Here is a 14978-nt window from a genome sequence, read left to right as displayed (position 1 = left end):
TACACGAACCGCAAGGAAGGAGGCAGAGGACTAGTGAGTGTGAGAACCACTGTCCAGGACGAAACAACTAAGATCCATAAATACATCAGGGACAAAGCCTCAACAGACAATGTGCTCAGTGAATGTCTCAGACAACAGGGAACGGAGGTTGAGGTGCCAGAGATACCATCATGGGAGGACAAACCCCTACATGGGATGTACCACCAGCAAATAACCCAAGTGGCTGATATCAGTAAATCCTACCAATGGCTGGAAAAAGCTGGACTCAAGGACAGCACAGAGGCCCTCATCCTGGCAGCCAGGAACAGGCCCTAAACACCAGAGCAATAGAGGCCCAGATCTACCACACCAGACAAGACCCAAGGTGTAGGTTGTGCAAGGAGGCCCCTGAGACAGTCCAGCACATCACAGCAGGGTGCAAGATACTGGCAGGGAAAGCGTACATGGAGCGACATAACCAAGTGGCAGGCATAGTGTACAGAAACATCTGTGCAGAATATGGACTGGAAACCCCGAGATCAAAGTGGGAAACACCCCAAAGGTGGTGGAGAACGCCAGAGCTAAGATCCTGTGGGACTTCCAGATCCAGACAGACAAAATGGTAATGGCGAACCAACCAGACATTGTCGTAGTGGATAAACATCAGAGGAAAGCCGTTGTGGTAGATGTAGCAATACCAAGTGATTGCAACATCAGGAAAAAGGAGCACGAGAAACTAGAGAAATACCAGGGCCTCAGGGAGGAACTGGAGAGGGCCTGAAGGTGAAGACCACAGTGGTGCCTGTGGTCATCGGGGCCCTCGGGGCAGTAACCCCCAAACTGGAGCAGTGGCTACAACAGATCCCAGGAACAACATCAGACATCTCAGTCCAGAAATGTGCAGTCCTTGGCACAGCCAAGATACTGCGCAGAACCCTCAAGCTCCCAGGCCTCTGGTAGAGGACCCGAGCTCAGAGGATAAGAACCACCCGCGGTGGGTGAGAAGGGAATTTTTTATATATATATATATATATATATATATATATATATATATATATATATATATATATATATATATATATATATATATATATATATATATACATTATGACCTACTAATAAGTACATTTTAGGCTTTTATGCATTTTTTTGTTTCCACAAGTTGCCCTGTGTTGCATCTGTGAGAGCATCACAGGAGCAGTGCTACCAAACATTGACTTTAAATTGGAACTGTAGCTGTGCTGAGAAACACACATTTTAATAACTTGACATGTACAGATGTTTGACAAGTTGTTTATTGAGAACTGACAAAAAGGTTACAACATCATTATTTTTTGTCTACTCAACCACACAACAAGAAGGTTGCATGTTTTTAAGCTCCTTCTGCCCAGTGCTTATTTTTCTTAAAAGTCAGATGTTCATAAATAGAAGTTGTACAGTGCTGTGTGTGATAAAAGTTAATAATACGTACTGTCACAAGTGCCAATAACTTGGAAACTCTCACTATGTTTCTTTTTCTTTTGTATGACAGCCACATTGAATATTGACCTCTCAGCGGCTTGACAACCTCTTACGGTGTTGGTGTTTCAAGTCAAACTTTCAGAAACATTGTTTTGGCATTTCCAAGAAAGACCTTTTAAAACCTGACTTTCGAGTACAAACTGAAAGCACCGTATGACTCAGCGTCGGCAGATAAAAGACACCCAGATCTATAACCTGCCATTATTAACAAACATAATGAGCCAACAACACATAATAATCCAATTACAATGTTCTTTTTGTTCAGATGGAAACTGGAGAATAAGCTTAACACATTCACATTCTATTGCTGTGAATATTTCTTCGTAATGTTAAACAATGTTAATAACACAATACATGTAGAATCCAAAACAAAAATTATAAGTTGCTCATATCACAAAAAAAAGCAGTAAATAAAATTTTGCCAAATGTCTAGCATTATTTCCCCACTATGCCCTCAGCATTTACATGAACAAGTGCACAGCAAAAAAATGATTCACTTTACCCAGTTTTTTTGTTCATCCTCAGAAAGGACGCTTTACAAAAAGTTTATATATAGCAAAAATAATTTTAAAAAATCCCAATATCCACAAGTATTCATATGTTAGATGTCAAAATTGAACCAATTTCGCTCGCTTTAACATAGTATGACACAAAAAAGTACATCCAAAGTCTGACAAAAAGCAACTTTTCATAATCGACAGAGCATGACCTGCTTCAAACAGCAGATCCTTTACCACACAAACTCTTTGTAGTGTTTAAATGCAAGTGTGTGGTACTTCACTTTAAAGGTGCATGATGTGTATGTATATGTACATTATGTACAAAATTCAGCTATTATGTTGATGCAACTATGAAAAAGTCAACTTGCATCAGTTTTTAACTCCAAGCTAGAGCGCATGAGAGATTTAATTGGGATGAATGTTTGGTTCCAGCATTCTTTCAAATTTCAGACGTCTCTGCTTTAAGAACTTCAGACTTATCCCGCATAATGATCTTTTCCAAGGTCTTGAACTGTGGTCCGAGATCATTCAAAAAGCTTAAGTCATCCTCATGCCAGTCCAATGACAGCCCATCCAGTGACACACAGCTATCGCCTTTACCTTCATGATGATAAGTCTTGACCTGGTCATCTGAGCCATTTTTTTGGTCACTATTTGTGACACTTGAATTCTATGGAATTTAAAAGAGAAAAAATGTCATGTTAACACAAATCTAAAACACTCAAACCCAATTTTAACCAATACTTTCTTGACACTCAGCTTTTTTTGTTTTGTTTTGTATTTGTGGCACCGTAGGAGATTCAATCACTGTCTTCAATGTCATTATGGTCAAAAATAAAATTTTATCATAATATTTTATCAAATGCACCACTGTGTCTTTGGCTTTATTTGATTTGATCTTCACTGAAGTTCCTTGTTTTTGGAGGACATTCCAAATTGTCATATGTGTAACATATGAGATGAAGAACTCTTACCTCGTCTAGTAGACTATTGAAACGATCATCTGACCAGGTACTTAAAGAACGGTTAAAGGTGAGGTTACTCTGCCAAAAGAAAGCTCACATTAATACATAAATTTGTACATATTTTTGAGATATTTTACACATTTATTATGATCTCATTACATAAGTATTTTTTCATGTGAACAATTATTATTATTATTTTTACAATAAAGCTATCAACCTTAATGCATTTTATTCTGATTTTAGATCAACATTATATGGCACACAGTGTGGGTGATCACACCGTCCAATTGTGTTGCGCTAGATTTTTTCTTGTCCAATCAGGTGCTTTTCTTTAGAAACGCCTCATTTCTTTTGCTTGTCCAATCAATTGTGGCTCTTTAGCCGCCCCTTCCTTTGGAAAGGCTTACTTCGTCAGGAGACAACTTGAAGATGGCTAAAAAATTTCAAAATTACATCAAAAGTTTTCTTCTCTGATGTTTTGCTACAAAAACATCAGGTGGGCTACCAAAAATGCTTACCAAAAAACAATCTTCAGATTGCACAATCTGCGCAATGCACATTAACACTAAAATAAAAACAATTTGTTTTTATTTTATGCCCACAATGGCTGACAGAGGAGGAGAAATTTGTTTGGTCTCAAGAATGATTAAAAATCAATGTTTAAGGCAGACTTTTCCCAAAGAACTGAACATTATAAAAAGAGGAAGGTCTCAGCCGGTGTTGGTGGGAATGCCTATTTTCAAGTGAACAACTTGATTTTGTCTTTTGGTTCATGTTTCTTTGCATTCATATACATTCAATCCCTTTACTTATTCAGTGCTTATGTCAGTCTTCCAGATGGCTTTTAGTTTTTTAATACAAATTTAAGTCACACTTTATGAATTTTATGAATATTTTGAAAATCATGTGTTACTAATGTTTTATTTATTTAAACGTCAATATACCACTTGGATTTTTTACATATAATCATAATAAAGATGTTGATTTTATTTATGTGTATTTATGTGGTAAAATGTGTTTCGGGGTGAAAAATGAAGGGATGGTAATGGTTTTGCAAGGTTTTGCAAGTCAGCGTAAATGAAGAGGTCTGCTTACCTTAACTGTGCCACTCCTGTTGCTTATCCATGTTGAGCGCTGAAAAAACAAACATACAAACAAACAAAAAGTAATAATCTTTAGCTTCATTTTTTTACTTTTCTTATCATGTTCATAGTCACAGAAAACAGCAACACTGACAAATTTTTTTGATGCAGGATTTTTTTGTTTTTAAATTTTTTGCAGCATAATTTCTCATTAAGCCTAACACTATTAAATGTTACAATAATATAATATAATGTTTTTTTAAACTAATGAAGTAATAAAAATTAAAAAAAGAGAAAAGAAAGGAAGGAAGAAAGAGAGAAAAAGAAAGAAAGAAAGAGAGGAAATTTCAGCTTGCAATCAATTTTCAAAAACATTTCTTTGAGCACCCTCTTGTGGAAAAAAGGTTGCATTGTGTAACTCAACATTCGGCCACAGTTTCACTAAACCACATAGCCATAATTACTCACTTTCGATCTCCCGTTCATGCCTCTGGAGAAGCCTCTCTGCTGCTGAAAGTCCCACGTGTTCATGTTTGAGCTCATCTGTGGACATACATTATACTGATGCTAAATCCTCCAGAGCCGACATAAAGAACTGCGTGTAAATTTGATTTGCTTAAGCTTTGATCCAAAAAAGAATATTTAAACTGGTTCCTTACATTGGTGGTTGTTGTGCGGAATGTGTCAGTATTTCTTGTGAAGGCCTCAATGTTCTAGTTGAAAACAAAAAAATAATAAAGCAGGGACTCACATACTGTGACTGTAGCTCCTAAATTACATTCTAACAGGGCATGCAATGAATTTGCCAACTTCTTTGATTTAATCTGCACCTCCACACTAATCCAGTACCAATGCCTTGCCCAAACTTCTATAAAACACTTCTGTTAGTTTATAAACCACTGAACGACTTAGCACCAGAACACATTAAAGATATGCTTTTGTTGTGTCAACCTTATCAGACCCCTCGGGTCTTGTGGTTCTGGTCTGCTCTGCATCCCCAGAACCAGAACCAAACAATGAGAAGCAGCATTCAGCTTTTTTGTACGACAAATGCATTTCCTTCCACTTGAAATAAACATGGCCATGCTACATACTTTTGATATTTGCAGTTACCTCAATGATCACAAACACATCAGATTTGACATCTGGATTTCTGAGAGCACCAATGGCTTAAGAAGTTTAGGATTAAAAAAAAAACTGCTAGATTAAATCATATACTTGTATCACACCTTCTGGTGAAGAATCTAAGTACTACAGGTATCAGGCACCAGTTAAATCACTTTTAGAAGCAGAGATTTCATGTAGATTTCAATCCTTCCTTTATAAATGCTATCAGTAAACAAAATTATTTATTTATACTTTTAATGTTTATTTTAAAAAGTTACAAAATATACATCTTTTGAATAGATTTTGATGGTTTTGTCAGAAAGAGTCCATATGATTTGTTGAGGTAATATAGCAAAAGATATATTTTGTCTAAAATATACTTCCGTTTTGAAAATGCCTAAGAAAATGGTCTACAAAGGTCTACGCTCACATTTACATGACGTTTCAAGTTAAGTAGCTAAGCTAATTTTGGACTAAATTTAAATTGAAAAAGCTATACCTGTTGTTAATGTCACAGTATTACATATTGCAACACTTAAGTTGACCTCAAGACAAATACATTCCTTTAAGACTTAGCTAATAAAAATATAAATTACCACAACAACATTAATAGGAACAATGAAACTTACTTACAGCTTTATTCAGTCAAGAGTAATTACACGCACTGACTGAGCTTAAGGCCTGAAGAGAAATTAGCACCTAAAATTAGTGAAATGTACCTCCATGTGGCCTAGCTTGATGCCGTCTATCACACTCTGCGTAGTCTTTGATGCAAAAATGTTGGCCCCAGCCTGGGAAAAAAATAAATAATAGTAGGGGAAAATACCGTTAGTGTTTGCAGTAGCTGTGCATCATATTCACAGTGTTAAACTCTCCATTCAATTTAAATTATTTATATAGGACCAGTTTACAACAAATGTCATCTGAAGGCATTTTCCAAGTCAAACTGGGTCAACAGATTTCCAGTAATTAAAAAATGTATAATAAATTCAATTTATGTCAACCCAGTTTAATTATATAAATATATTTCAGAATCTTTGATGCTAAAATGTCAAATGTTTAAAGAGGACAGTCCAAAGATGTGGTGTTGGCAGTTTCTCTGTTGTCAGCACAGTCACTCCACAACTTACATTGCAGTCATCGCCCAGTCCTTCGTCATTGTACTTCACCAAAGTCTGTTTGTATTCTTCATTCACTTCAGGGATTATAAATGATTTTCGTAGGGGCTTCAACAAAAGGAGCAACACTGTGGACACATTAAGATAATTTGAGCACCAAGTTTATGAATTCTATTTACTTTTAAAGCAAAACCTAAAATAAATATCCCATGAGTTTTAAGCTGTGTGTTAATGCAAATTTAATACAATGGATTTAAATGTGAGTAAGAACAGATCTAATTTATTTTAGCATGTATAGTATACATTGACATACACTGAATAAAACGCTAATGTCACTCCCTTGAATAGAAAAAAAAGTTATTTCTATTTATTGGAACTTTCTTTGAATTCTGACATTTACATACATTTTGGTCAGCATATGTGAAGCAGAGAGTAAAAGAGTAAGAAAAAATGTGTCTAAAATCTGTAAGTGTTTTCTTTTTTTACATAATGTGTGCAAATATCTGGTTTTCCATTATCTTTACACATATAGATAATTGACTTCTTTGTACTCACACAGAAAAACAAGCAGTGATGCAATAATTAGTCCTATGGCAGCAATACCAATGCCAGTTGACAGAGGCTTCGGTTCAGCGCACACACCGGGTTCGACACAGTGACACACCACGACAAACAAACTCTCCTCAGAAGGTCTATTCTGCTTGTCCTGAATCACCAGTGGCACAGAGTAGTTACCATTGGGAAGTTTTGTCAGCAATATAACGCTAACTTCTACACCTGTTTATAACATAAAGAGAAATAATTATGGCCCAGGAATGAGTATTTATTTTAGCAATTTTGGCAGTGAAGCTTCAAAGGTGTGGACCAACCATATTCAGGTTCTATTTTCCAGCGTTCTGTCGCAGTTTTATCATCTGCCAAGGAGAAACTGAAGGGGCCACTGAAAGGATCAGCATCAGCATCTTTAGCACGCACCATGACCTTGTTAGCTTCGTTTGAACACAAAATGACAGTATTGTTGAGCAGCGTAGGAGTGTTGTCATTGATATCCCTGAGGTGGACATTGACTGTGCATGTACTTGTGGCTGGAGGTGAACCTTGAAAACCACAGAACAAGTCATTTGTTTCAGTTCAGTTAAATAATTAATAAAGTATGCCTTTTTATTGCAAATGTTTAGAAATGTCTTGTCATACCATCATCAATGGCAGCAATAACAATTCTGTAAATATTGTTCTCATCTACATAAGGTGACTCTCTATCCATCTTTTTGATTGTTGTGATTTTTCCTGTCTTTTCATCGATAGTCACCCATTCAGCAGGGTCTTCTAACAGTTCAAACCTGGAAAAAATAAAATAAAATCAGTCGGTCAATTCTTGTCATATATATGACAAGAATTCATAAGGCTTTCACAGAAACCCACACATTGCAATCACCCCAGCTCAGAGATTCTAATGTTGTTGGGGCAAACAATTAGAAGAGGCATTACAGCATAATATACATCTCGTTCTTTACACTATAGTCAATAATAATGTTTCATTTCAATTTATTAAATTTTTTTCTTTACTCCTAAAACATATTAACTTTCACAAATCTTGCTCAAGTGATGATCAGTTGTAAGAGCGCTAACTCATCATTACTGATTGACCTTATAAATAGTTTTGCTGCCAAGAAAACAAATAATGCTGAACATGAATGCAGTTTCATTGAGAACATACCTGATGTTAGAGGAGTCAACATCTTTAGCCACAGGAGTATACAGCACCTGTCCTTCCTTTGATTCCTCTGTCTGGTATACATTTTCTTTACTTTTTTCAAACACTGGGGCATCATTAGTGTCAAGCATTTTCACTGTGATGCTGACAGAATCTTTTGGTGGAAGGTTGCTTAGATCTTCAATTAATTTTCCATCTTTACAGACTTTTAAAGGTTCAATATTCTCAACTTCGATTTGCAGTTTTACCAAAGTAGTTATGTCAAAATTCTTCCCCTGAAGAAGACACAAGTGTAGATGTTCAGTAACTCTTTATAATACTTATGTTAACAATACTTATGCTAAACTCATAGTTTAGTCCACTATGAATAAACATTTTCTGTAAGGTGTGGTAAAACAGTTACCTTGGCAACACCAATAATCCCCTCGTTTGTTATAGGGTCAGTGGTAATATTGTATGTTCCATCTTCATTGCCGCTGATAAGGGAGTATTTGGCTCTCCAGCCGTCAGTGTTGGGAGTGTCCTCATCATCTACTCCAACTCTTAAAATTTCTTTATAGATTTGCGTTTCGTTAGCCTGAGCTTCATACTGTAAACATGGAGAAATAATACATTTAGTGGAATTTACAAAAAAAAAAAAACAACCAAACAAACATTGATATCGTGAGTAATTCTTGCCTCTCTCTTCTTGAACTTGGGTGGTTTACTGTTTGTGTCATTTATATTGAGAATGACAGTCACATTTCTGGAAAGAGGTGTCTTTCCAAGATCAGAGGCAATAATAACAATTGAATACTGTTTTGCTTCCTGAAAAATAAAGTTAACCATATTTTAGCTTGTGTGAACTTCCAAAAACTGCATTATTTTAATGGAAAAAAACCCTACATCATAGTCAAAGCATCCTTCAGATACAAGTCGATGTAGTCTGTCATCAATTTTCTTTACTCCAATCTTTGGTTTAGCTGGGCTTTGTTTACCCACAGTGACCACGACTGTTGAGTTAATTGTGCCTGGTTCATCGTCGTCTATAACGTTCACTGACACTGGCAGGTACTCTCCTGGAAGGCAAAGAAAATTATGAAAATGATCAGTCATCATTTTTCCCACATTTCCATAAAAAACGTTTTAAGATTCGCAGAATTCACTTCATAAAAAGGAAAAAGAAATCTTAAACATAAGAATACACAACCTATGTGCCAAATTAATCTAAACATTACACTGACATTTATCAAGAAATTACAACGTAAGAAGCTACTTTTTTTTGAATCAACATACAGCATGTTTATAATTTTCGCTGTATGTACTTTAAGAAATGTTTCAAAATTTAGAAAATCTGCAGACTTTTTTTTCACATATCTGCAGGTTTCTGAACTTACCTTTTTTCGTATTTTCCTTCACATAGTAACTTTCCTCAAACTTATTAGTGAACCTCGGTGCGTTGTCATTTATGTCTATTAAGTCCACATCAAAAGACAGTTCTTTGTCAATTGTTTTTCCTAGTGTTATGTCCCAGACATCAAATGTGATCTGTTGATTATAATTTATTCAGATGACACAGTTTGTAAAAACTACATATCATCACAGGTATTAATAGTGATGGATCGTTCCTCACATGATAGGATTTCTTCTTTTCCCTGTCGAGGCGCTTATGTACATAAACTTCCCCAGTTGTTTTATTAATGGTGAACAGTCCTTCGGGCCCATCCTCTACAGTTATTTGAAACTCATGTTGAACATTTTCTTTCTTGTCATTGTACATCTAAAAGAGACAGACATATAATCAAGTTACTAGCAGTAGGTTTTGTTAACCTTATATAGGCATCGACACATTATTGTGTGTATATATATATATATATATATATATATATATATATATATATATATATATATATATATATATATATATATATATATATGTTTTATATATAAAATATGTGTTTTACCGTGGAAATTTTGTATGGGTATTTCACGTCCATTTCCTCTTCTAGTTCTATGGTATTCAGGACCCATCTTCTTTTGGAACGTGACAAGGATTCCTGAAGCCAAAATGCAGATCAAGCAAATAATTACAGAGGCTTCTTTTTAGAGAAAAATGTTGTCAGCAGTTCCTTTAAAAATTCTCATCCATTTACCCGTTTGGCTCGTTGATGCCTCTCACTGCCCTCCTTGCTCTCTCCCAAGGATGCTATTGCAACCTGTGGGTAGAAAGTACAAAAAAGTAACATGATTAAATTATAAAGATGAATTGCTCCTTTCTTCCAATATTTCTTTCACTTGCTACATTTTTGTTACTTTTTTATTCAAGTTAGATCATAATAGTTCAAAGTTATATCCCTTGTTTTTACCTTTCTCAACAAGATGGAGCATATCACCATGTCCATTCAATTCAAAGATATTTTCACTAAAAAGCTCAATATTCATTTATTCACAAATGCACATAATTGCACTTTCATAGCTATGAGAGACTATCTTTTGATTATTGGAAACTTTTGGCTCATAAGTATAGAAGAAAAGGTTCAAATTATGTCTGTTTTACACTTTCTGCTTCAGCTACTATTATTTGTAACATTCGTGAAGCTAAATAGATAAATCAATTGACATTTCCTGCTGTTTTACTTTAAATGCCCTTGAAGATCATTCTAAATTGGGTCAACAGCAACGGTATGATTGAGTTTCATTAAAAAAACAAGAAATTACATTTTCTCAATGGTTTGTTGTCAATATGTGCGTTTATAAATGGACTGACTCCAGAGAGTGCCTTTGCCATCATGCTGCCCACTCAAAGCACTTTACAAGATAGAGTAACCTGTTTACACTCACAATACATGTATGCATTTATACATAGATAATTAAGCAACTTGAGGTCAGATGCCTTCTCCAGAGGCATTTTTGCAAGTGTGTGGAATTGTCAAGACCATTTTTTTTCCAACAAATTCTACATTATTGGGACCAAGTGTTACCTATGGGGTGCAAAGCTCCCATTTTAAAGTGCTGCTTTTAAATTAGGGTTTTTGCCAAGGATTAAGGTGTGAATAGAGTTTATGTTAGTTTAAGTTTAGGTCCAAAAATTTTTAAATGTTAAGGTTAGGCTATAGAAATTAATAAAAAAATTAATGGAAGGGTGAAGGTTAGGGTTAATGCAAAGTCCTTGTGAAGACAGAAAGAGAGCGTGAGTACGTGTGTGTTTGATAAGTCATGTCCTAACTGAGGATTAAGACAAACAGTATAAAATATCTTATGTCTTTTACCGTTGATTCCTTTTCATTTCCTGCCAGATTACTGTCAAATAAAGGCCACTAGTGTGTTTTCTAATTCTAAAAATAGTTAAACAATGAAAAAATGCAATAAAGAACAAGTTGCATTCAGCTATTTTCACCGTTAAAAGACGATAAAGCTGAGATGCTTCTGTGAAGTTAGATGGCAGAAAAACAAGGACACAGAAAAGCAATGTTGAAATTTTTCGTGCCTAATTCACTGCTCATTTAATTTTTTTACCTGTCTTTTTTCAATTAAAATAGCATTGAATCTATATAAATTGTTGTTAAAGAGCAAATGCAAGATATACAAGACATGTACATGAAAAGACTATATTTGAAAAGGAATGAGATAATATTTGACAGAGGCTTGAAAAGTGTCAACATCTGGTAGTGAGACAGGGATGAACTTTTCTGCCTGTATTCTGTAATATTTATGCATCACAATTTAATTTACAGAAAAAAGCAAACCGAAGAATGTAAAAAGTAAATATATTACTTCAACAACCCAGTTACATAAATGCACAGACCCTGACATAAATTGATTGTTGCAGGATGACCTTCTGATCCTATTTTGGCATTAAGTCTTCCTGATTTCAGTCAGTTATAACAACCTTAATCGAACAGATTCCCAAAGATAAACTGTGGTTTCTCATGAAAGGGGAAGTAAACAAGAGATTTGATAATTGTGGAAAACTTTTTCATGTGGACAAAAATTGCAGGGAGAAGATGTGGCTGCTGCTGCTACTACTTAATCAAAGAAGATTTATAGAAAAGATTTGCACATTTTGCAACCAGATTATCGCCCTCCTTTATTTTTTTTCCTTCTTACAGATTGTTCTGTTGAAGTAAGATGTAAAATTACATCTGAAAACAATTTGTGAGAAATAACGTCTTGGTACTACAGCCGTTCTAAGCCAGTTGACCAATAAGGCCTGTGAGATTCTTGGCGTAAAACCACTCTCACTTCAGATATTTTGTAATTAAGCCACTCATACGAAAGCAGATCAGGTCTAAAGATATCTTTCTCATCCTCTTCAGTCACTGTTTTAGTTGTTGCCATGCAGACGGTTACTTTCTTAATGTACTACTCTTTTAAACAAAGAGACATTGAGACAATGTTTATTTCCACCAAACTCACTAAAAAAGAACAATTAAGTGCTTAAACATTTTTTGCTTGATTGCTTTACCTTTTTAACTTATTTGATTTAGCTTTGTGCTTGGTGCATTTCATGATTTTTTATTTCTTTTTTTGCATTTAATGGACTATAAAGTATCAGTTTCACAGATGTGCATATAGTATTAAGAATTACTGCATAACCAAAACCCCTCTTCATATGTGAAATTATGTGAGGTTGCCATCTAAAATAGATTAATACCAGCCAAACAAAGAATGGTTTACGTATTTTAGTTCAAAATTTGAAAATGACATTTAATTAAATTCATGTTTAATTTTATTACTATTATTACTATTATTATTATTATTATTATTATTATTATTATTATTATTATTATTATTACTATTATTATTATTTATTTGAGTTTTATATTCTGTTTTCTTTACCTTAAATCAGAGAAAAAATGCAGTGATTATCTAAAGTTCCTCACCAGCTGCATTTACTGTTGGGAGTACTCTGACAAAAACAAAACAAAACAAAAAAACCTGAGATGCTTCATTTTAGTTAAAGGCAGTAAAGACAACTAATGCTACAAAATGTAACTTTTCTAAAAAATACGTATTATTTTTTTTTTGTACAAATTTGTTAAAACTGACATTATGTTGTGACTGTATAATATGAGACAGATAATGTGTGAAAAGATCAATTTTTTTGCTGAGCTACTAATGACGACTGCAGAAATGTACTGCTTCCAACCAATAGCAAGCAGTCAGAGCCGGGAGGAAGGTGTTTACGCGATCACTCAATCTCTTGCACTTGCTGCTCCATGTGCTAATGGCGGAGAATCCGTTACCATTACTGAAAAATGGTTTCTTCGCCGCCATGATAACTAGCCAGAGCTTTCACAACAGGCTCTGCTACAGGAAACGTAGCAGAAATTAAAGAGGTGAGCAGCAACACAATGAGGGTGATTGACAACACTAAGATTGGTTGTATCTAGTTAGGCACTAGGGAGAAAGCAGAGAGCTTTGATCTTTTCGCAGATTATATGTCTCACATCAGTCTGTTGCAACATAGTGACAGTTTCAACAAATATGCAAAAAAATTGATAATTCTACAAGTTACATAGTGCAGCTTTAAAGGGAGAGTTTTTATGATACAGGGTGTTCTTGTTAAACTTTGACAAAAGCCAGAGTTAAAAATAAAATATTCAAAGCATTAAAAACAAACTCATCAAACAGAGACGTGTTATTTCTCTGCTTGAGGATGATCTGAGGACTGGCATACAGGTGTGCATACAATAATAACTATTTTAAAGGTTTTTTGTGCACAACAAAAAACAATGTCTTTCGAGAGTAAAGTGAAACATCTCCAAGCTAAACTACCCTATCAACATATTTGGAACTGGAATGGAAAGGTGCGACCTTGTTCAGTGAAGAAGTTTGATTAAAATAATCAAGATATTAGATTCATGTACAGTGTGAATTATTTTCACTCATATTCAGTTATTTTAATCAATGTGTAATCTAAAATGATGCAAACGTTTGAGAAAACTTTTGCATCATTTTGCACAAAATGATGCAAAAGTATCCATAAAACAAATGGATACTTGTAAAATTTAAACAAACAGATTTGAGTTTTACCAATACTGCATCTACTCTGTAATCTTATTTCCAACTTTATGAGCGATACAAATCTTACAATTTAAAAATCTGAAACTTTTGGTATAATTGAAATATGTTATTTAGGTAATTCTTAGTAATTACATACAGTTTGGAGATTAAAAATATGTAAGGCTTACCATGAGAAGGAAAAAAAGGCTCCTCATCCTGCTTCTGTCTGATCCTTGTTTTTTCTGTAAACACTGTGGTTGTGGCAGAGGCAAGTTGACTTAGTGCTGTGGAGGCCAAGCCCAGAGGCATCAGATTGGCTGACTGTGGAATGAACAAAGATCTGTTTGTTCAAGTGGAGTGTCTCCTTTTCAAAGTGATATGAATTTCTCTATCCGATAAAAGTTTATGCAATGCTTTGAAATGCTTTAAAATTACTTAGAACGTATTTGTAACTGTACAAAGAGAGAGTGAAGTTTTTGCACACTGTAATATTTCAAGTACGCCTTTGCTCAGGTGTATACCTTCTGGGTATGCAGCTCAAGTTACAATGTGTTATGTATACTTTGGTTCCTCATACACGAAATTCAAGCTTAGAGCTTTCACAAAATCAACAGCTGTTGCTAAAAGAAGTTTGGATTTATTTTATATTTAAATAAAAATTACTTGTAACAGAAATATTATATATTAGAAAGACATTTTTATATGTTTTATAAAAATATATATTCAAATAACAGCCATAGAAGTTTTTTTTTTTCAAAATTTTATGCAGAGTTGAAATCCTTTTGTAAAGCTGTTCAGATGTAACAGTTCCCACTATTTAAGAAGTTATAAGAAAATATCTATTTCTGAATCCTAATACATTCAACAAAACAAGTTAACATTTTGCCATATGAATCAGGCACAATGTTCTTGTGCTTTTGTAGTGATTCAGTGAGAAACTACAAGATCCTCTTAACTTAATATGAAACATTTCTACTCAGTATAGTAGAGAAATTTTTCTTCCTGAT

The 14978-nt window shown here is 34.5% G+C and overlaps 1 protein-coding gene across 1 annotated transcript; it reads right to left on the bottom strand.

Moving 5' to 3' along the window:
• Nucleotides 1-1256: 1256 nt before the first annotated feature.
• LOC129370205 (cadherin-like protein 26) lies at nt 1257-14343 on the bottom strand. Its single transcript, XM_055045972.1, has 19 exons — nt 14160-14343; nt 10119-10181; nt 9930-10022; nt 9599-9745; nt 9363-9513; nt 8872-9044; nt 8665-8793; nt 8390-8575; nt 7990-8261; nt 7467-7612; nt 7142-7369; nt 6828-7049; nt 6285-6400; nt 5874-5945; nt 4707-4760; nt 4516-4590; nt 4061-4099; nt 2975-3043; nt 1257-2670 (listed from the first exon to the last, which is right to left on the bottom strand). The coding sequence occupies exons 1-19, from the start codon at nt 14184-14186 to the stop codon at nt 2440-2442; spliced, it is 2493 nt and encodes an 830-aa protein (XP_054901947.1). The 5' UTR covers nt 14187-14343; the 3' UTR covers nt 1257-2439.
• Nucleotides 14344-14978: the final 635 nt, after the last annotated feature.

Source organism: Poeciliopsis prolifica, unplaced genomic scaffold (assembly GCF_027474105.1).
Source record: "Poeciliopsis prolifica strain line A6 unplaced genomic scaffold, Auburn_PproV2 SCAFFOLD023, whole genome shotgun sequence".
Classification (NCBI taxonomy): Eukaryota; Metazoa; Chordata; class Actinopteri; order Cyprinodontiformes; family Poeciliidae; genus Poeciliopsis; species Poeciliopsis prolifica.
The sequence above is the reverse complement of the archived record's forward strand: the minus strand, read 5'-3'. Positions and strand labels throughout refer to the sequence as shown.

Bases quoted from the DNA above. Each gene is read 5' to 3' on its own strand.
- LOC129370205 (XM_055045972.1), bottom strand. From the start codon at position 14,186: ATGAGGAGCCTTTTTTTCCTTCTCATG. The intron at 10,023-10,118 runs GTAAATGGATGA...TTTTGGCTTCAG, and splicing joins GGCATCAACGAGCCAAACGG to GAATCCTTGTCACGTTCCAA. The intron at 9,746-9,929 runs GTAAAACACATA...TGTCTCTTTTAG, and splicing joins ACCCATACAAAATTTCCACG to ATGTACAATGACAAGAAAGA.